Raw genomic sequence first — 18,955 nt, 5'->3', positions numbered from 1 at the left:
TCAGACTTTAAATTATTGGAATCTTCATACTGAACATATATTTCACAATAGGTTTCAACCCTAAAATAGCTACTCCGGCAGTATTATTTTATATTGATTACAGAGGCAGAAATGAATCATTTTGAAAAAAAGTAATTGTATTTTATATTTAACATTATTTAATTTCAAGTCCCTGTATGTAATTATTTATTTAATATAATATTAAGTGCAAGTATTTTTACAATAAATTTGATTATTAAAACTATTCGTGTAGCTACCAAATGTATCATGTGCAGCAAATTGTGTATTTTTATTTAAAAAATTGAATTTATAATTATTTTGAAATTTAATAACATTTATTATTAAATTTAAAAATATATTTCCAATAAAATTTAAAGATATTATCTTCCTAACTTAATTTTATCCGTATTTGTAATTAATATTATTTATATGTATTTATATTTTTCATAATTAAATTCAAATTAATTAATATTTGATTTTATAAGACTGTATATTTAACAGGAACTGGTAACAGGCTGCACCAATCGAATATTATAAGAGAATTATACGCAAAAAATAATACACTTCTATTTCATTTAAGAATTTATAAATCGTATTGTTCATGATAAGATATTGTTACCATACCGTGTTTCATACATATTATATGTGGCATCTATTTTGGGATAAACCTATTTATGTTATAGGCAATACTTTATCTGAAGCATGTACTGTGATACTGTTTTATGACACAAAGATCATAAAATGATCCTTAAAATGAATCAAGTCCTTTCGTGTCTGTAATCATATTTAAGCTTGAAGATCTAATGCCAGACCAATTTTATGTCCACCAGATCCAAAATTCTTTCCATCAATATTTGTAGAAAGTGTCAAAGTTACACCTGAATATTAAATTTAAATATTTATTTATAAAGTAATTAAAAAAAAAACAAATAAGATATATTTTGTAAATAATTTAAACATTGTTTTACCATCACGTAATTTTTGCTGATATCCCAAACCAACTTGAAGATTAGAATTAACTTTAGCTCTAATAGATGCATCATTATCAAGATTATATTTTGTAGCAATTCCAAATTGTGTTACATTATTACTTGAATTCCACTCTAAATTAATTGCACCTTCTAATTCTGGTTTTACTTTATGATAAATGAGGCCACTAAAGTCACAGCCATTATTCCTAAATAAATCAAAATAAAATATTAAAAAATTATATTTAATTAATATATTTAAATTATTTTCTTTACAAATATTTAATGATTATACATACACTGCTGCATGAAGGGTAAAATCTGAAGCAGTATATCCAAGTGCAAAATTGTTCTTTGTAAGTTTGTTTCTTTGCGTATCAAAACAGGCCTGATAACCAGCTAGCCAACCTACAATTTAATCATAGCATTTTATAATGCAACATGTTTCATTCATTCTATTTTATTATATCACAATCTTACATCATTTTTTTCTGGAATAACAGGATACTGGGAATAAGAAAAGGAAAGATTTAAATGAATTATAAGAAATCACATGGGAACAATGACATCAAAAATATCAAATATCAACTTCTGTACTAAAAATAACAAATAATATATTACATACTATGCTAAAAATAATTTAAGTTTATATTATAAATAAAAGATATATATTCTTACCTTGATATCCTACAACAGTTGATGCATTTACCAAAGGACCAGTAGAAAGACTAAGATCAAAATCAGCAGCTGCAGACACATTATCATGTTTGTAAGCTGTCTTTAATTTTCCAGTTTTTGTCCTATAAAATAATTAGATGTTTCTTTGAAATAATAATAAAAATATAATTTATTTTAAAAAAATCTGAAGTATATTAATAAATAATTATAAAATATCGATAAGATTAAAAAATATACTTATTTTACCCAGTTTGTGGAGAAAAAGTACAGCCATAACCAAGAGTAAGACCTTTGAGCAATTTATCAGCAAAAGTAATATCAGTAGCAAGGGTATTATCAGTATTCCATTTTTCACTAAATTTTAATCCATAATCGTCAATATTGTATTTAGTTTCTAAAGAACCAAATACTTTTCCAGTATCTTGATTAGATACTCCACCACTAGAAAATTCTACACCTGATTTTGTTTTTGTTTTTACATCTAATTTAATTAGACCAAAATGATATCCACTGGAAAATAAATCTCGAGCACTTTTTCCTAAATCATTATACGATGGTGGGGCCATGATCTATATAAAAGATTAAATAATTATATAAAATTATTAATTATTTTTATAACAATAATTTACATTATATAATATATATGTATATATTAAATTTATATAATATATGTATATTAAATATAAATATTTATTTTATTTCATTACAAATAATGAATATATTTTCATATATGACATCTACAAATGAATTTTAATTATAATTTTTAAAAAATATATTTTTAAATTATAGTTAAATATATAAAATATTAAAGATTAACAGATTTTTAATATAATATTATCACTAATTTATAAAATTATTGATATTATAATCATAATTAAACCATTGATTAAATATATTATAAATATTATTTATAATATATTTTTTAAATAATAAAATATATGAAAAATACGATTTAATTGATCAAATGTTTTTAATAATAATAGTTTTTAGATAATATAATATTTGTTGAAAATATTATTCAATGCATATTTCGTAATATTTAATATATACATATAATAAAAAAAATAAAAATTAAATTATTTAATTGATTTTTAAAAGATATATTAAAATAATAAATTATCGAATTGATAATAAAGTTATTGAAAAAAGTAAAAAAATATACTGAGTAACAATACATTATTAATTTAACAATAATATAGAGCAAAAATGGAGTGATATTGACTTGTCTTGGTATTACATAAGGCGTAAATCAGTGATTTCTAATTCTCATAAATAACTTGAATTTCATATTATTATGCATGAAAATATGTTTGTTACAAAAAATTAAAAATTATTGTTGATATCATAAAAATATAAAGTATTTAAATAATATTATGAATTTATAAAATTAATAAAAACGATCTCTTAAAACACTGCCAGACGACAATCGACATTATCAGCAACTCATGCCGGCTCATGAAAAATTTTTTGTAAATTATGTATTTTGAATGTAAGAATAAAAAATCTAATTTAAAACTAACGTGTATGAATGATGTGATTCATTAATACTTACTGATGTTTTATGTTATAAGACACAAGTGCAAAAAACTGCGTGACTTGGTTTCGAAGTTGCGTACGTGAGACGATATGCGAACTAGGAGAGAAAGATGGAACCTGCGCGCAACTGAGCTTACGCCTGCGCAAAATAATTTATAAACAAATTAGAGTCTATTTTTATATAAAAATATTGATAAAATATATATATAAAATTTTTTTTTATATAAAAAAATATTATTAAAGGATATATCTTTCATCAAATAAAACACATTCTGTTATTTAATTTTTATGTTGATTTACTTTCTAGATATTACGTAATCTTAAAGATCACCCTCATAAACATGGATTTCATACATATCCTGATCATCTGGTACCACGTATTGAACGCTAGATAAAAGATAAGAATATATCAAGAAAAAAGTATTTATCTTTTTAAAAGTTATCTATAATTAAATACATATTTAATTTATATGATTATCAAGTATTAATAAATCATTAAGTAGAATTAGAATTATTTCTTTGTTATTAAAATTTATATATAAATTTCTTTATATATAATAAGTAGAATTAAAAGAACAAGTTGCTATTGAAATCTTTATATTAAATATTAATTTCATATATATTTTAGAGATAGTAGTTACACATTGTAAGTAAATTGTTTTTTTATAATAGAAAATATATTAAATTATACAATTTTAAATATTTGAATTAATATAGTCAAAAAGAAAAAAATATGACATAAAATATTTTTTCACTGATTTTTTATTATAATCACTAAATTATATTCAATAATGAATTTTTACTATTTTTATATATGTTTTTAAATTTTTTAATTATAAAAAGAGAATTACAAATTAATGTTTATTATTTTAAAAATTATATTTTAAATTTCCAATAATTCATTTCATTTCGTCTTTAAGTAAATTCGACTCACAATAATTTGTCACGTAAAATATTAAAAATATGATGTAAAAATTGAAATATATTTATTTAAATAATTAATTATAAAAATGAAAAATAGTGTTATTTTTCAATTAGTCTGTAAAAGTATTAAAGAAGCTAAAACTGCATATATATTTTTGAGTCTCAAAATAGATCGGTAACTCGATTCAGTGTAGCTACAATTTCTATGCAAATCGAGACTCTTCTCGAAAGACGATGGTCATATCTAGATCATACTTTTGGCAGTCTTCACGAAGTAGTATATTTTTAATAAAACGATTATATATATAAACGTCACTACTTAATTTTTAGTCTGTTTGCATCCCTTGACTTTCATAGATCGTGCGATCCGATTTGAATGCAAAGAAAGCGTGCAATATAAACAAATTTAAAGAAATTGTTTTGGCATCAATATTAATTGATTGTTAAATCAATCATGTCTCAAAAAAGCTTGGTATGTATTCATTAATAAAATTAATTATATTGATTTCATTTTTCTATAACTTTAAATTTTTTTTTAATTATTTGTAATTATATTTATTTTTTTTTTTGTGAATATATATATATATATATTTTTTTTTTTAATTTATGATTCAACATGTATTTATTTCAATATGTATATATTTAGGCAAATTTTTATAAGTGCAAAATGATTATTGTTTCGTCATCAATAATTTTATTTGTTCATATTTAACTTTGCATTCAACATATTCGAATTTCGCGTCATATTCTTATAATAGATGAAGTAGTATTCACTAATCATTTATTGCACAGTATTAAAAGATAACAAGGAAGTAATTTATAATACGAACCTGTGTACAGATCTTACGAAATCGATCAAATTGGTATGCTATTATAAGTATAGTACATAGAATATTGTTTTCCATATTAAATTTATTGCACAAAAATAATTTAAAAACACATTTAAAAATAAAAATGACAATTTAAAACTTGAAATTAAAAAAATTAAAAAAATTAAAAAATTAATTTTTTAATTATATAAAAATATTGTTTTATTAATAATACTCTCTTTTATTAGGAAACATCCAGTTTAGTGGGTAAAAGTTCAGTAACATACAAAATTCTTCAAAATGATAAAGTAGGAAGGTAGGAAATTAAATAAAATTAGATGGGAGTCATTGTAATTAAATTACTGTTAGTAATAAAAAATATTTTTTGTTTATGTAAAATAAATTTAAATAGAAATAATTTGAATATTAAAATAGTTTAAATATTTTAAAATAATTTTTTTTAGATATATGGTAGCCAATAAGGAGTTGGAGGCAGGTGAAGAAATTATTACAGAAATGCCTTTTATAGTCGGACCAAAAGCAGCCACATATCCTTTATGTCTTTCTTGCTATGTATCATGGCCTCCATCACTGAACGAAAAACCTCTTTGTTCGAAATGCGGTTGGCCTGTTTGTTCAACAGAATGCGAGAACCAACCTCAACATAAAGATTATGAATGTCAGGTAGCGATTATGAGAATTAAAAAACAATTAGCATCTCTTGAAACTATATTTCTACATTTAACACTTGCTTTCATATTCCTACATTTTAATGAGAATTAGAAACGTTTACGATATATTGCTAATTTGCACAAATAATAAAATACCAAAAAAGAAAAAATGCGTTAAAAATAAAAATGTTAAAATATATATTTCTTAAAATATGCAATTTACTATTGTATCATATATCAAATAATAAATTATGATGTTTATACATTTTATTTGTAGATATTCGCACAAGCCAACGAGAAATTTAATGTACAGGCTGCTTTAGAAGAGACAAATGAAAATGGAGTACCACAATTAGAATGTATAACTCCATTGAGATTACTTCTGGAATCGGAAAAAAATCCAGAAAGATGGAAGAATGAAGTGAAAGACATGGAAGCTCATAATAAAATAAGAAGCCAAAAGAAACAGTGGAAATTAGATCAAGTTAATATTGTAGAGTATATAAGAAAACAACTTAAATTAGATAGGTAATTATATACAATTCTTTAATATTGAAAAATAAAGAAAAAACAATAATTTTATGCGGTTTTTTATCAACTAATATTTTTTTTTTCTTTGCAGATTCTCAGAAAAAGAAATTCAAACAGTATGTGGAATCTTGGAAATCAATACTTTTGAAGTTCGAACAGCAAAAGGATTTAGCGCGAGAGCAATTTATCCTACAGTGGCTTTAATGAATCATTCATGTATCTCTAATACTTGTCATAGCATTTCACCAACCGATTACAAGTAAAATAGTGATATAAATAACTTATTAAATAAAAAAAGTAATGGAATAATTTAAAATAATTTCGTTCGCAGAATACGATTGCGTACCACGCTCAAAATTCCTCCGGGTGGAGAACTTTATGGAAGTTATACACATTCGTTACTTCCAACGATGTTAAGAAGAGAACATCTTCTCGAAGGAAAACATTTCGCTTGTGCTTGTGCAAGATGTTCAGATCCTACTGAACTTGGGACGCATATGTCTTCATTAAAATGCAACAAATGTGATAACGGAATAGTGTTATCTTTGGATTCTTTAGGTAAATATTTTGCATATTTAGTTAAATAAGAATATAATCGATTTTAATCACAATACACGAATAATTAATATTCTTGATTCATTATTTCAATTATACATTTGTATTATAGATCCAGAAAGTTCCTGGAAGTGTACTCATTGCGAATTTTCGACCTCAGGATCAGCTGTTCGAAAAGTATTGCAAATTATACACATGGAAGTGGATGCAGTAGAAGCCATCAGCGGTGCTGATGGAGCTGATGCTATTCAAGAAAGAGAAACAGTTGCGAAAAAGTATCGTTCAGTTTTACATCCTCGACATGCTTTTCTCACAATGTTGAGGTAAATATAATTTTAATTCAATACAATATATAAATATGAATTAAATTGTCATTGACTATTGGTGGAGTAAGTGATCTATGGTAATATGAATGATATATGCCAAAATATTTTTTATATAATTATTTATTTATTATATCTGTTTTCTTTTTTATAGACATTCATTGACACAAATGTATGGTCGCGTGGAAGACTATCTTTTAGAAGATTTGCCAGACGTTGTATTAGAACACAAGATCGATATGTGTAAGCTATTACTTCAAGTACTCGACGTTATAGAACCTGGCTATTCTCGTATAAGAGGTAAAGATTTATAATTATCTATCATTTTTTTATTATATATTTTTATTGCATATTATTATTCATTATATATATTTTTATTATATATTATATATTTTAGCGATAATACAATTTATAATCCTCAGATAACTGTAATTAAATAATTTCATAAACTGTTATTAAATCTTCTACTGGAAGATAATGTTTTATTAAAAAATTGTTATTAATATTTTATTTTTATCGATGAAAGGAATGACATTGTATGAGCTTCATGCACCTTTGCTCTTTACCGCTAAAACACAATGGAATGCCGAAGTGATTGATAAAGCTGCCTTGAAATCAAAAATGATAGAAGCTTCTAAAATTTTGAAAGAAGCAGCAACGATTTTGTGTTTTGAACCAGCGGATACAGCGGAAGGCCAAATAGGTATCGTCGCTAAAGAATCTCTGGCTCAACTTGAGGAGTCAATCAAAAATTTATAAACTTTATTTATTGTATATCGAAGTATCATATTTATTAATAAAGATATTGAATGTATTTGTTAATAAAGATATGTAATTACATATCTTATATATCTAGACAATTAAATATGCTTTACTAAATCATTGTTGTATCATTATATGACTCATTTTACAAATATAAATTATCTTATGAATTTTATATATATTTCAAGATCAAAGTAATTTACTATTACTATTAAAAAAAATTAAATAGAGAAAATAAAATTTTATCTAATTAAAAAATTATTTTATTTTATTGCGGAAATTTAAATTTAAATTCTTACATCTTCTTTATATCTTCTGTGATGTAAACAAGAGGTAAACAGATCTCAAAATAATCAAAACAAACGGAAACAGTATATAATATATACAAATATTCATAGGAATTAATAAATAATAAATTCAAATTTATTAACATTTAAATTTCTCAGAAAAAGTGAAATTTATTTAAAATGGCAATGATCATGGAACATTGCAGTCTCTAATGCAATGCATTGTTTTGTCGCCAAATACCTACTCGACAAGCACGCGGCTACACTACGACTTCTAATAATAATATAGCAATCGAGAGTACGAAAGAGACACGGCTCCCGCTACAACTTCCTGTATTTCGGTGTCAGTTACGAACCATAGGAAATGTACGATACCGTCAGGCTCTTACGGGTCTAAGTATCGTTAATTTCGTATGAGATCGCTACATTTTATTCAAGTAATTGGCGAAAATAGCTCAAGTGATATACGTATATGATGATGGAAGAAAAATCGAAAGACGTTGCGACTCCCACGTTAAAATACAAAATTGCTTATTCAGAGAAATTAGGCAGGTACAAACATATAAATTACACATTTGACTTAATTTATTATATCTTGTATTTATTAAAGACATTGAAATAGAATCTATTAGAAGAATCTATTATCATATTAATAAATTTTTCAATTTAAATTCAGTCAAAACGTAAACATTGAACGTATAATTACCGCGCATACAAGTATATATCCTCGATTTTTGCATTATTCTTATTCTTCTTATCTTTCTTTTAGAGATTTTACGATCAATTATAAACGAATTATAAACTAAATAAATTTTATATTTATATTTTTTTCATATATCACGTTATGTATTTTGAGACATATTATACAACGTTTTCTATTTTCATAAGGTATTTACAAGCGTCAAAAGATTTAAGAGCAGGAGAAGTAATACTTCGAGAAGATCCGGTCGCTGTTGGACCAATGTCTTGTATGAAAAATCCGATATGTTTCGAATGTTTGAGTTTGTTACCAGATATCGAGCAAGATTTCCATTACATTTGTTCGGGATGCAATGTTGTAACTTTATGCGGCTTTTCTTGTGAGGTAAAAATGCAAAAATGAAATTACTCATAATAATTTGTCGCATATAAATTAAAAATTGTATTAAAAATTTGTTATTATTTTATTATTGATCGTATCTTTCAATTGTTATTATTTTATTATTTATCGTTATCTTTCCAGGAACGAGCGTATTATCATTCAATGTACGAATGTGAAATTATTAAGAATAATATGGAATTGTCGATAGAAAATACAGATACTTTAGCTGCTGTATTGTTTGTTTTAAGATTATGGTTATTAAAGCAAAAAGATCCAGAATTGTGGAAACGAGTCTTATCTCTAGAATCTCATCTAAACAAAAGAAGAAATACAATAGTTTGGGAAGATAGAGAAATAAATATTGTAAATGTAAGTGACATAAAAAATAATAATAAAAAAAATATGATAATATTAATTTTTAATAATAATAATGACATTTTTTCATTTTTGGATTTAATAATAGGTCCTAAAATCATTAAATTTTGTTCCTGAAAACGATCCATCTGTTTCGGAGATTATACAACAATTGTGCGGAATTTTAGATGTTAATTCTTTCGAGCTCAGATCTCCAGGAGGTATGGATGGACTTCTTTTACGAGGTTTATATCTGGAAGCCTCCTTGATGGCTCACGACTGCAGGGGAAACGTCCATGTAACTGCAGATGACAATTTTCATCTTACCGTGTATGCTAGTATACCGATCAAAGAAGGCGACGTAATTTTCTTCAATTATACTTCATCACTTTTGGTTCGTTTATTCGTCTTTATTTTCATGCTACGAAAAAATCAAATCTCTACGCATAAAATTGTAAAGAAATATTTAAAAAAATGAACATTTCGGAATATATAGAATTTTTAAAATTCTCAAAAATTGTAAAATTACACAACTGTTTAAAAAGAAAATTTATTTATTTCATTGATAGGGGACAACAGGTAGAAGAGAATATTTGCGCACTGGAAAATATTTTGAATGTGAATGCGATTTATGCAAAGATCCTTACGAAATGGGATCATATATGAGCTGTATTTTGTGTCCGCGATGTAGGCAGGGTTATGTAGGAATGCAAGATCCTTTGACAAAGTTTCCATATAGTAAAAATTCGAAATGGCAATGTAATAAGTGTAAAAAGATCATATCAGGATGTCTTATTAAAACCTCTTTAAGTATATCAAAAAATTTGGTTGATGATGTGGATGAATACAATATTAAAGTTAGTATTAAACAAAAATCGAATGATTAATATATATTCAGTTTATATTTCTTATTTCTTTAATAATTTTCAAGGTAATGGAAAATTTAAAGGAGAAACTGTCAAAATCTCTTCATAAGAATCATTTTTTAATGTTATCTTTGAAGCAAAAGCTATTGAATGTGTATCGACAGGAAGTAACAGGGCCAAATCCAAAAAGGAAAGCTATGCGAAGTATGGCTTATCTATGTAGAGAAATGTACGATTTACTGGAAATAGTTGAACCAGGAATATCTCGATTGAAAGGTACTTTTAATGAAATAACTTATTCAGATCATTTGTTAATAAATATTAATATATTATTATTAATATAAATGGAAATGATATAAAAATTAAATTTGAATTCGGTAACATTAAATACGTTTTAAATTTTAATGCAGTATATAGTCTATTAATGTAAAAAAATTTTTTAGGAATTATGTTATATGAAATACATTTGCCATTAGCGTTATTAGCGAATCGTGAATATAATGCACGGGAAATTTCTCCAGCTGAATTAGTTAAACGACTTGAAGAAGCTGGAGGTTTTTTAAAGAAATCCCTAACTATGCTTCTTTTGGAACCAGTAAATACACCAGAAGGGAAATTAGCTAAAAGAGCATTACAAGAATTAAAATCACTAAATGAAAATATAGCTGACGTTAAAAGTTTGATTAAAACTGAGACTTCTAGTAGTAATAGCAAAAGATCTCAGAAAAATAAATCTAACAAATCTGACAATACATCTGATAATAAATCTGACAACAAATCTACAGATAAAAATAAACAAACAGAAAATAAAAATGTATAAAAAAGAGATACCTTTTGTATTAAGATTAATGATTATTATATAAAATAATTTGTATTGTTCTTTTTATAACAATGATCATAAAATAATGATCAATAATTTAAACGAAAAAGATTTTAAATAATTTTATACTATTTTAAATGTTACTATAGTGTTCAAATATATGACTATATTATCTTAATATTATTGTACAATAAATTATACTATTCTTAAATAAAATGCCATTAATATTTTATTAATTATTTTTAATAGTATTGAAAAACATAAAAAATTATAAATTATTTCTTTCTTCTATAAAATTTTTTCCCTGATTAAGATTGTTCCACTTTAGTGGTTAACTACTGTTTTTTTAATCAATATTATGTGATATACATAATATTGTATATATAAATTACATTCAAATGAAATTAAAAAAAAATAATTTAATTATTAAATGCATATATATAGTATAAATTTTACGAACGATTTAATTTATAGTAAAAATTGATATTTTATCCGAAACACTATAATTACTTAATTAAAGCATAAAATATTGAACGTGTATACTAATAAAAACTTAAATCTGTAAGTTTATTTATTTTTTAATATATCTATTACTATAAATAAATAATCTAAAAAATTTAAAAACTTTAATATAAACGAAATATAACCTCTATAAGAACCTCTAAAAGATATAATTAAAACAAATTAAAAATTATAATAACATAACTGTTTAAATTATTGCTATTTTATTAAATATTTTTTATAATAAATATTAATAATATATAAGATTTTAATATTAAATAAAATTTAAATTCTTTTAATAATTTGTTGTATGTAATTTTATTATATTATATCTTTTTAATTTATATAATAAAGTACTTTTTAATTTCAGCAAACAAATAGCATGTTTGATCAAAGTATCATTGGAATATGCTTTTGTGTCTGCTTAGCAATAGTTTTCAATTTTTCTTTACATCGAATAGAAGAAGGTCATGTTGGTGTCTATTTTAGAGTAAGTAAATATATTAGAATAAGTAAATATATAGAGTAAGTAAAATTTAAAAAATATAATTTATAACATATTATAAAGATTTTTTTAAATGATATAGGGTGGTGCATTATTACCTCAAGTCAGCAATCCTGGATTTCATATGATGATACCTTTATTAACAACATATCGTGCTGTTCAAGTTACATTACAAACAGATGAAGTAAAAAATGTTCCATGTGGAACAAGTGGTGGTGTAATGATTTATTTTGATCGTATAGAAGTTGTAAATATATTAGATGCAAATAGTGGTAGGTGATATCATTAATTAAATTAATAATTATAATTATAAATTATTATAAGATTTTATATTGATTATTTTAATTTTACAGTTTATAATATGGTAAGAAATTTTACAGCAGATTATGATCAAACATTAATATTTAATAAGATTCATCATGAATTAAATCAATTTTGTTCTGTACACACGTTACATGAGGTATATATAGATTTGTTTGATCAAATAGATGAAAATTTAAAAACTGCTTTACAAAAAGATTTGAATGATTTAGCACCTGGTTTAAGTATTCATGCAGTTAGAGTTACTAAACCAAAAATTCCAGAAACTTTGAGAAAAAATTATGAATTAATGTAAGTATAAAATTATATAATAAAAGTTATTAGTTGATTTTTTCAGAAATCTTTTTAGAATCATTATTATATAAATTATAATATACATATTATAGGGAAGCAGAAAAAACAAAACTTTTAATATCAATTCAACATCAGAAAGTTGTTGAAAAAGATGCAGAAACAGATAGAAAAAAAGCTGTTATTGAAGCAGAAAAAGAAGCACAAGTAGCAAAGATACAATTTAATCAAAAAATTATGGAAAAAGAATCTTTACAACGAATAGCAGCAATTGAAGATGAAATGCATTTAGCAAGACAAAAAAGTCATTCTGATGCTGAATATTACCAAACAAAAATGCAAGCTGAAGCAAATAGACTTTTGCTTACCAAAGAATTTTTAGAATTAAAAAAATATGAAGCATTAGCACAGAATACAAAAGTATATTATGGTCAAGATATACCAAAAATGTTTATGTATGGAGGTTGCTCAAATGATGATAGTACAAATTCACGTATAGAAATTCAAAAATAATTATAGGAAAACATAACTCTTTTTTTTAAATATTATATGATGAAATGGTTATTTTATTTATGTTTATATGTAATCAATTAAAATGTAATTTATCAATTTTTTGTGATTATTAATACATATATAATATGATTATTTACTTATAAACTTCATTAGACTTAATCAAATTTTGTAATAAAAATTTTGTTAATATAACAAATTTTTAATACTGTTAATATTACTATATATTACTATATATATAAATTTAAGTTTTTTAGTTTTTTTTGTTAATATAATAAATTTTTAATACTATTAATATTACTATATATTATTATATTACTATATACATAAATTTGAATTTTTTAGTTTCTTTAAAACGAACATTTCAGATAAATATAAATAAAGATAAACTTCAAATAAATTAAAAAATGTTTTAATAAATCAAATTATTATTATTTATCACAATTATTATTATTATTATTATTATTATTATTATTTATAATATTTAATATAATTCAGTAATTATAATTAAATTAAATTTTATTAAATAAAATTAATTCTTAAATTTAGAAAATATGAGAAAAATAATTTATAAATTTTCGGAAATTAAATTACAACTTTCTAAACTAAAACTTTTATTTATTATGATTTAAATGATGCGCGCGCATTCTACGTTTATCATATGACAATCTGTCAAAAATAGTATTTGATAGTTAATATTCTTTATATTTAAAATCTATTAAACTTTAATATAGATTTATAATCTACTTAAATAACATTTATCACTGTAAATATTGAAAATGACAGCAGTAAGTTTTTAATCATGTTATATTATTCTAAAAAAAATTTTAAGATTTTCATTTTAAGGTTATAATAGATCAAGTCAATTCTAAAATAAAAATATTTGTAAAAAAGAATATATATTTTATTGGAAAGAAATATTAAGATATTTAAATTTATATTATGATATCATAATATAAAAAATATATGTTAATTATTTTTAATATTTTTTATCTTAGGAATTAAGAAAATTTCTGTATGGACTTTTAAGTAGTGTGGAAGGACTTCATAGTATATTAATAACAGATAGGGATGGAGTACCTGTTGTGTCTGTAGCTGATGAAACAACACCAGAATTAGCTATGAGAGCAAGTTTTTTATCTACATTTGGTATGGCAACAGATCAAGGAAGTAAATTAGGATTAGGAAAAAATAAAACAATTATATGCATGTATAGTAGCTATCAGGTAATAAAAGAAAATATGTTATAAAATATTATTTAAATTTTAATGCTTTTTAATAAAAAAAATGAGTTTATATAAATATTAATGTAAATTTAATTGCTATTTTATTTTTATAGGTAGTTCAAATGAACAAATTACCATTAGTAATTAGTTTTATTGCTAGTCATAATTGTAATACAGGCCATATATTATCTTTGGAAAGTAAAATTGATCCAATTCTAAGCAATTTAAAAAATGCAGTAGTGGAAGCCTGATGGTTACCTGTTGTGCATTACGGGTGATAAATACCAAAAGTTTGCAATTACATTTGGTAAACACTTGTAATCAATAGATGCTATAAATAACGGGATGGAAATATTATTGTATATTTCTTTTTAATTTACAAAAAATTTAAATTACATTTTTTTACAATTTCTCTGTATTTCTCTTCATTAACATTTTTACATGACATTTTAAACATCTTTAAAAAAAAAGTATCCACATTTTTTATAAGATAATATAAGAAATAATGCTAGATATTAAACATTTTTATAACGAGTAAAAAATTATTAGAAAATATCAAAAGGATTTCAATGTTTTCAAAATGTATTTAAAGTGACATAGAAATTTTATATATATAAATAGTATAAATTTATGTAAAAAAAAAACTAATATTAAAGTACATGTTAAATTTATATGTATCAGTTAATATTCTGAAATATTTTAAAAATATATTATTGTATTGTATAATTAATAATATAATGTCTTATAAATTGTGAAATAAAAATTTATACTTAACATATGTTTAAAAGAACATATTAGTTATAATTCATATACCAATGGCTTATCCTCTAATCCATTGAGAATGTTTTGTGCTGCAGTAAGAGACATATCAATTCTTGTCTTCACAGTAGCACTGCCCATATGAGGTACAATAACTGCAGTATATTTTATATTTGTTAATGTATATACAATTTTGCTACATATTTCTATCAACTAATATGTTCACATTATAAAAATATAAAATGGAATATAAAGAAAATCTAATAAAGATATAAAAAAAAGTAAAAAAAATTAAATTATTTCTACCTGGAATTTATAATATTAAATAATTTAATTTTATTTTATTGTAATTAACAGTACTTACCAGCATTAGGAAGTTGAAGAAGTTCATGATCCGGTGGCAATGGTTCCGGATCCGTAACATCAAGGCCTGCCGCAAAAATTGTTTTATTACGCAATGCTTTAATCAAGGCATCTGTCTTTACAATTTGTCCACGAGCAATGTTAACAAACACTGCATTTTTTTTCATTTTATTAAAAGTATTATCGTCAAACAATCCCCTAGTTTCGTTATTTAATGGAGTGGCAACAATTACGAAATCACTTTGTGCAAGAAGTTCATCGAGAGATACGAAATCAGCTCCGAGCTCATCTCCTAATAATATAATAAAATTGAAATAAACGTATATTTAAGATATTATTAAGATATTACATATTTAAAGATATATTTTATTATATATATTTTATTCTTATATTCATAAATACCTGCTTTTTTACGAGAATGACCAGTATAAATAAAATGACCTATATCGAATCCTTTCAATCGTTTAACAATAGCTTGACCAATATTGCCCAAACCAACAATGCCAACTGTTGATCCTCTTAAGTCTTGACCAAGTAACCATTGTGCATGTGTTTCTACTTTACCACTAAATTTTTAAAAATTTAAATAAAAAAAAATATATATAAATTTTAATATTTTCTATATTTAAAAACAAATATCTATAAAAAAACTTAAATAATAACTTTTTTTATAGATATTTGTTTTAACAAATTAAATTTTCGAAAAAAAATTAAATTTGTCTTTAATTACTGTTCAAGTTTTAGACGTCCTTCATGAATTCGTCTTGCTGCATTTAATAATAAAAGTACTGCCATTTCCGCAACTGCAGCTGATAAAATTATAGGAGTATGTCCAACTTTAATACCTCTTCTTTTAATTTCGGGAATATCTAAATGATCATAGCCCGCTGACATCGTTGAGACAACCTTTAGGGACGATCCTAATTTTTATTTATATGATTATATATTAATTTTTCAATATTTCTTTATATTTTTTTCTTTATAAAAGAATAAATATTTATATTATTGAAAATTTGTAAATAAATTTATATGGCTTAAATGTTATTTTAAAAAATTTTTGATATATAAAATTATTCATTTAAATTGAAAGTACATTATTATATAAAATATTGTATAACATATTATATAATGACTAAAAAACTAAATAATTTATATTCTATATCTAATTTATATTCTGAAATGCGAAATTTAATTAATTGTTATTACAAATATTTTTTTAAACAATTAAATTTTAAAATTTGATTTGATTTAACGTTGTTATCGATAATTTATTTTAAAATTCAAAATTCTGTAAAAGAAATATAATTCGTTATATCATTTAAAAAATTATTATATTTCGATATTTACCTGCTTTATCAAGAAAATCACTATTCACATTGATATGACCACTAAGAAAAAGTGCATCATGATCTGGAAGTGCTTGCAATACTTCTTCACGATCACTTACAAGTTTTTGAATAATTGTGACATCACATCTAAATAGACAAGAAAATTAATGCATTATTTAATAAATAATAGTAAAACTTCGTAATTAATAAGAATTATATAAAATTAAATATTTAAAATAAAAAGTTGCTTTAAAATATTGAATAATTATGATATTAAAGTAATAAATATTATTAAACTTTTAATTATTTGTTTCAATCATTTTTTCAAGTTAAGAACTTATCATTAAATTATCATAATTGTTGAATATTAATAATTATTTAAAATATATATATATATACTCACTTTGTACGCAAAAGATTTATAGCAGCTGATGGTACAGCATTAGTAGTAACTAAGACACGTGGTTTCATTGTTCGTTTGCAAAATAATACCTTCAGTGGCAAATACTTTGTAAACTAATAAAATAACAACATTTCTTGCCTTATATAACACTATAATTTGATTGTATGCGCTTGCGCATACAATCTAATCGAAAGATAAAAAGCTGATAGAAAATGTTTTGTTTTTTATAATAAGCTTGTTGCCAATATTTTTTATTATTTACTGATATAAATTATATATCTTATATAAAATAATAAGAAAAATGTTATGTTGTATATGTATTTGTGCGTTAAATAGAATTAAATATAGGGTTATATGATAAACATATTTCGAAATAATTTATTTAACATAAAATAAATATTATATAAATCTTAAAAAATTTTAATATAACTTTTTGTGAAGTCTACTTTGTCTTTTATTATTGTACTTTTATTCGACGATATGTATTATCATGTTTTTATAATATTAATATATATGAAAAATATAAATACAAATTAAAATATGGCGCGATTTAGTGAAAACCTACTTCATCATATACTTTCCTATTCATTAAAGACGCCGTTTTCTGCAAATGATAGACAAGTTAGTACGTGTTTATCAATTATGAAAGCCGTTTTGTTCTCTAGCGATTATATATGTCAATGAAATGGTAATAAAAGATGTAACAGTTGTATATTCAAATATTAGTATTTACATTTTTTCAAATCATACAATTTAATGAACACTTTGAGCATAAAAGATATAATATATGTAAGTATATATGTAAGTATATAAAATATATATTATTGTTTTATATATAAAGATTTTTCTTTAACATTATAATAATATTTTTAATTATTATAAATAATAATCTTTTTTATAAAATATGTGAAATTTAATAAATATTTTCAATAATAAATTCTAATGAAACATATATAAATATGTATAAATAACTAAAAATAATCAATAAATCTAGTTATTTAATCATATATTTGGTATTTAAATAGTGATTTTTATTTGTAATATGTTAAAAAATAAAAATAAAATTCAAATGTCCAGTTGAAATAATTATTTCATAAAAAATACTAATATATTATAAATAATAATATTCTTAGTAATCTACAACTTATAAATTATGTATTACATTATTAATAACTAAATTTCAACTCCTTTAGTGATTCTAAAGCGTGAAGTATCAGGAAGATATGAAGGAGCATACATGTTATCTTATATATAGCTTATATATAAGTATTTGATATATAGATATATAGAATTATATTTAACTAAAAATTATGTAAGTATATTTCTCTATAGATAATTTTTAATTGTTAAACGAGAATTTTTTTTAATAATAAAAATTCATAGAATTATATATAGTATCTAATATATACCTTATAATTTTCATACTTCAAAAATATTAAAAATAAATAATATTATTTTTTACATTAATAATAATATTTCATTATTTATTTCTTATTTTAATTGACAAAATAATATATTTATTAAAAAAAAATAAATATGGATCGGAGATACATAAGAATTTCATGTACATGTGAAAAAAATTG

General features: G+C 22.7%; 6 protein-coding genes across 12 annotated transcripts; 4 read left to right on the top strand and 2 right to left on the bottom strand.

Moving 5' to 3' along the window:
* Positions 1 to 119: 119 nt before the first annotated feature.
* Positions 120 to 4,286, bottom strand: LOC100867899 (voltage-dependent anion-selective channel). 3 transcript variants are annotated; one of them, XM_086907643.1, is made up of 7 exons: positions 4,117 to 4,286; positions 3,199 to 3,321; positions 1,893 to 2,215; positions 1,647 to 1,768; positions 1,268 to 1,376; positions 969 to 1,177; positions 120 to 878 (listed from the first exon to the last, which is right to left on the bottom strand). In XM_086907643.1, the coding sequence occupies exons 3-7, from the start codon at positions 2,210 to 2,212 to the stop codon at positions 787 to 789; spliced, it is 852 nt and encodes a 283-aa protein (XP_086763769.1). In that variant the 5' UTR covers positions 2,213 to 2,215; positions 3,199 to 3,321; positions 4,117 to 4,286; the 3' UTR covers positions 120 to 786. The 3 variants fall into 3 exon arrangements, with proteins under 3 accessions (XP_086763769.1, XP_012344080.1, XP_086763770.1); XM_012488626.3 differs by having other exon boundaries at positions 3,483 to 4,263; XM_086907644.1 differs by lacking the exon at positions 4,117 to 4,286 and adding an exon at positions 3,514 to 3,569.
* LOC100867288 (SET domain-containing protein SmydA-8) lies at positions 3,497 to 7,874 on the top strand. Of its 4 annotated transcripts, none has more exons than XM_086907640.1 (10): positions 3,497 to 3,602; positions 4,464 to 4,578; positions 5,164 to 5,231; positions 5,380 to 5,599; positions 5,864 to 6,114; positions 6,209 to 6,376; positions 6,449 to 6,675; positions 6,785 to 6,995; positions 7,150 to 7,295; positions 7,522 to 7,874. In XM_086907640.1, exons 2-10 carry the CDS (start codon positions 4,561 to 4,563, stop codon positions 7,752 to 7,754), a joined length of 1,542 nt encoding a protein of 513 aa, XP_086763766.1. In that variant the 5' UTR covers positions 3,497 to 3,602; positions 4,464 to 4,560; the 3' UTR covers positions 7,755 to 7,874. The 4 variants fall into 4 exon arrangements, with proteins under 4 accessions (XP_086763766.1, XP_086763767.1, XP_003695189.1 ...); XM_086907641.1 differs by having other exon boundaries at positions 3,497 to 3,828; XM_003695141.4 differs by having other exon boundaries at positions 3,499 to 3,602; positions 4,437 to 4,578.
* Positions 7,875 to 8,285: 411 nt separating this feature from the next.
* LOC100867661 (SET domain-containing protein SmydA-8) lies at positions 8,286 to 11,401 on the top strand. Of its 2 annotated transcripts, none has more exons than XM_003695144.4 (7): positions 8,286 to 8,596; positions 8,933 to 9,128; positions 9,267 to 9,494; positions 9,589 to 9,873; positions 10,049 to 10,336; positions 10,411 to 10,621; positions 10,789 to 11,401. In XM_003695144.4, exons 1-7 carry the CDS (start codon positions 8,517 to 8,519, stop codon positions 11,163 to 11,165), a joined length of 1,665 nt encoding a protein of 554 aa, XP_003695192.1. In that variant the 5' UTR covers positions 8,286 to 8,516; the 3' UTR covers positions 11,166 to 11,401. The 2 variants fall into 2 exon arrangements, with proteins under 2 accessions (XP_003695192.1, XP_012344072.1); XM_012488618.3 differs by having other exon boundaries at positions 8,347 to 8,592.
* Positions 11,376 to 13,713, top strand: LOC100868014 (erlin-1). The gene is made up of 5 exons (XM_003695146.4): positions 11,376 to 11,726; positions 12,037 to 12,156; positions 12,254 to 12,443; positions 12,525 to 12,783; positions 12,879 to 13,713. Exons 2-5 carry the CDS (start codon positions 12,049 to 12,051, stop codon positions 13,294 to 13,296), a joined length of 975 nt encoding a protein of 324 aa, XP_003695194.1. The 5' UTR covers positions 11,376 to 11,726; positions 12,037 to 12,048; the 3' UTR covers positions 13,297 to 13,713.
* A 182-nt stretch (positions 13,714 to 13,895) lies between these two features.
* On the top strand, positions 13,896 to 15,569 carry Lamtor3 (Late endosomal/lysosomal adaptor, MAPK and MTOR activator 3). The gene is made up of 3 exons (XM_003695148.4): positions 13,896 to 14,081; positions 14,292 to 14,519; positions 14,633 to 15,569. Exons 1-3 carry the CDS (start codon positions 14,073 to 14,075, stop codon positions 14,768 to 14,770), a joined length of 375 nt encoding a protein of 124 aa, XP_003695196.1. The 5' UTR covers positions 13,896 to 14,072; the 3' UTR covers positions 14,771 to 15,569.
* On the bottom strand, positions 14,858 to 17,651 carry LOC100866044 (glyoxylate reductase/hydroxypyruvate reductase). The gene is made up of 6 exons (XM_003695204.4): positions 17,373 to 17,651; positions 16,989 to 17,116; positions 16,372 to 16,561; positions 16,044 to 16,207; positions 15,643 to 15,933; positions 14,858 to 15,433 (listed from the first exon to the last, which is right to left on the bottom strand). The coding sequence occupies exons 1-6, from the start codon at positions 17,438 to 17,440 to the stop codon at positions 15,318 to 15,320; spliced, it is 957 nt and encodes a 318-aa protein (XP_003695252.1). The 5' UTR covers positions 17,441 to 17,651; the 3' UTR covers positions 14,858 to 15,317.
* Between the last annotated feature and the right edge of the window lie 1,304 nt (positions 17,652 to 18,955).

Source organism: Apis florea, unplaced genomic scaffold, assembly GCF_048593485.1.
Source record: "Apis florea isolate Af1SG1 unplaced genomic scaffold, ASM4859348v1 contig_2897_pilon, whole genome shotgun sequence".
Classification (NCBI taxonomy): Eukaryota; Metazoa; Arthropoda; class Insecta; order Hymenoptera; family Apidae; genus Apis; species Apis florea.
Note: the sequence above shows the minus strand (reverse complement) of the source record. Positions and strands in the feature narration are given on the sequence as shown.

Coding starts and splice junctions, on each gene's coding strand:
- LOC100867899 (XM_086907643.1), bottom strand. CDS start 2,212: ATGGCCCCACCATCGTATAATGATTTAGGAAAAAGTGCTCGAGATTTA. Junction 1,769..1,892: donor ACTTTTTCTCCACAAACTGG/GTAAAATAAGTA, acceptor ATTATTTTATAG/GACAAAAACTGGAAAATTAA. Junction 1,377..1,646: donor AACTGTTGTAGGATATCAAG/GTAAGAATATAT, acceptor ATTAAATTGTAG/GTTGGCTAGCTGGTTATCAG.
- LOC100867288 (XM_086907640.1), top strand. Junction 5,600..5,863: donor ATAAAGATTATGAATGTCAG/GTAGCGATTATG, acceptor TTTTATTTGTAG/ATATTCGCACAAGCCAACGA. Junction 7,296..7,521: donor TGGCTATTCTCGTATAAGAG/GTAAAGATTTAT, acceptor TATCGATGAAAG/GAATGACATTGTATGAGCTT.
- LOC100867661 (XM_003695144.4), top strand. CDS start 8,517: ATGATGATGGAAGAAAAATCGAAAGACGTTGCGACTCCCACGTTAAAA. Junction 9,495..9,588: donor GAGAAATAAATATTGTAAAT/GTAAGTGACATA, acceptor ATTTAATAATAG/GTCCTAAAATCATTAAATTT. Junction 10,622..10,788: donor AGGAATATCTCGATTGAAAG/GTACTTTTAATG, acceptor AAAATTTTTTAG/GAATTATGTTATATGAAATA.
- LOC100868014 (XM_003695146.4), top strand. CDS start 12,049: ATGTTTGATCAAAGTATCATTGGAATATGCTTTTGTGTCTGCTTAGCA. Junction 12,444..12,524: donor TATATTAGATGCAAATAGTG/GTAGGTGATATC, acceptor TTAATTTTACAG/TTTATAATATGGTAAGAAAT. Junction 12,784..12,878: donor AGAAAAAATTATGAATTAAT/GTAAGTATAAAA, acceptor TACATATTATAG/GGAAGCAGAAAAAACAAAAC.
- Lamtor3 (XM_003695148.4), top strand. Junction 14,520..14,632: donor GCATGTATAGTAGCTATCAG/GTAATAAAAGAA, acceptor TTATTTTTATAG/GTAGTTCAAATGAACAAATT.
- LOC100866044 (XM_003695204.4), bottom strand. CDS start 17,440: ATGAAACCACGTGTCTTAGTTACTACTAATGCTGTACCATCAGCTGCT. Junction 16,562..16,988: donor TGATTTTCTTGATAAAGCAG/GTAAATATCGAA, acceptor AATAAAAATTAG/GATCGTCCCTAAAGGTTGTC. Junction 16,208..16,371: donor GGACGTCTAAAACTTGAACA/GTAATTAAAGAC, acceptor TTAAAAATTTAG/TGGTAAAGTAGAAACACATG.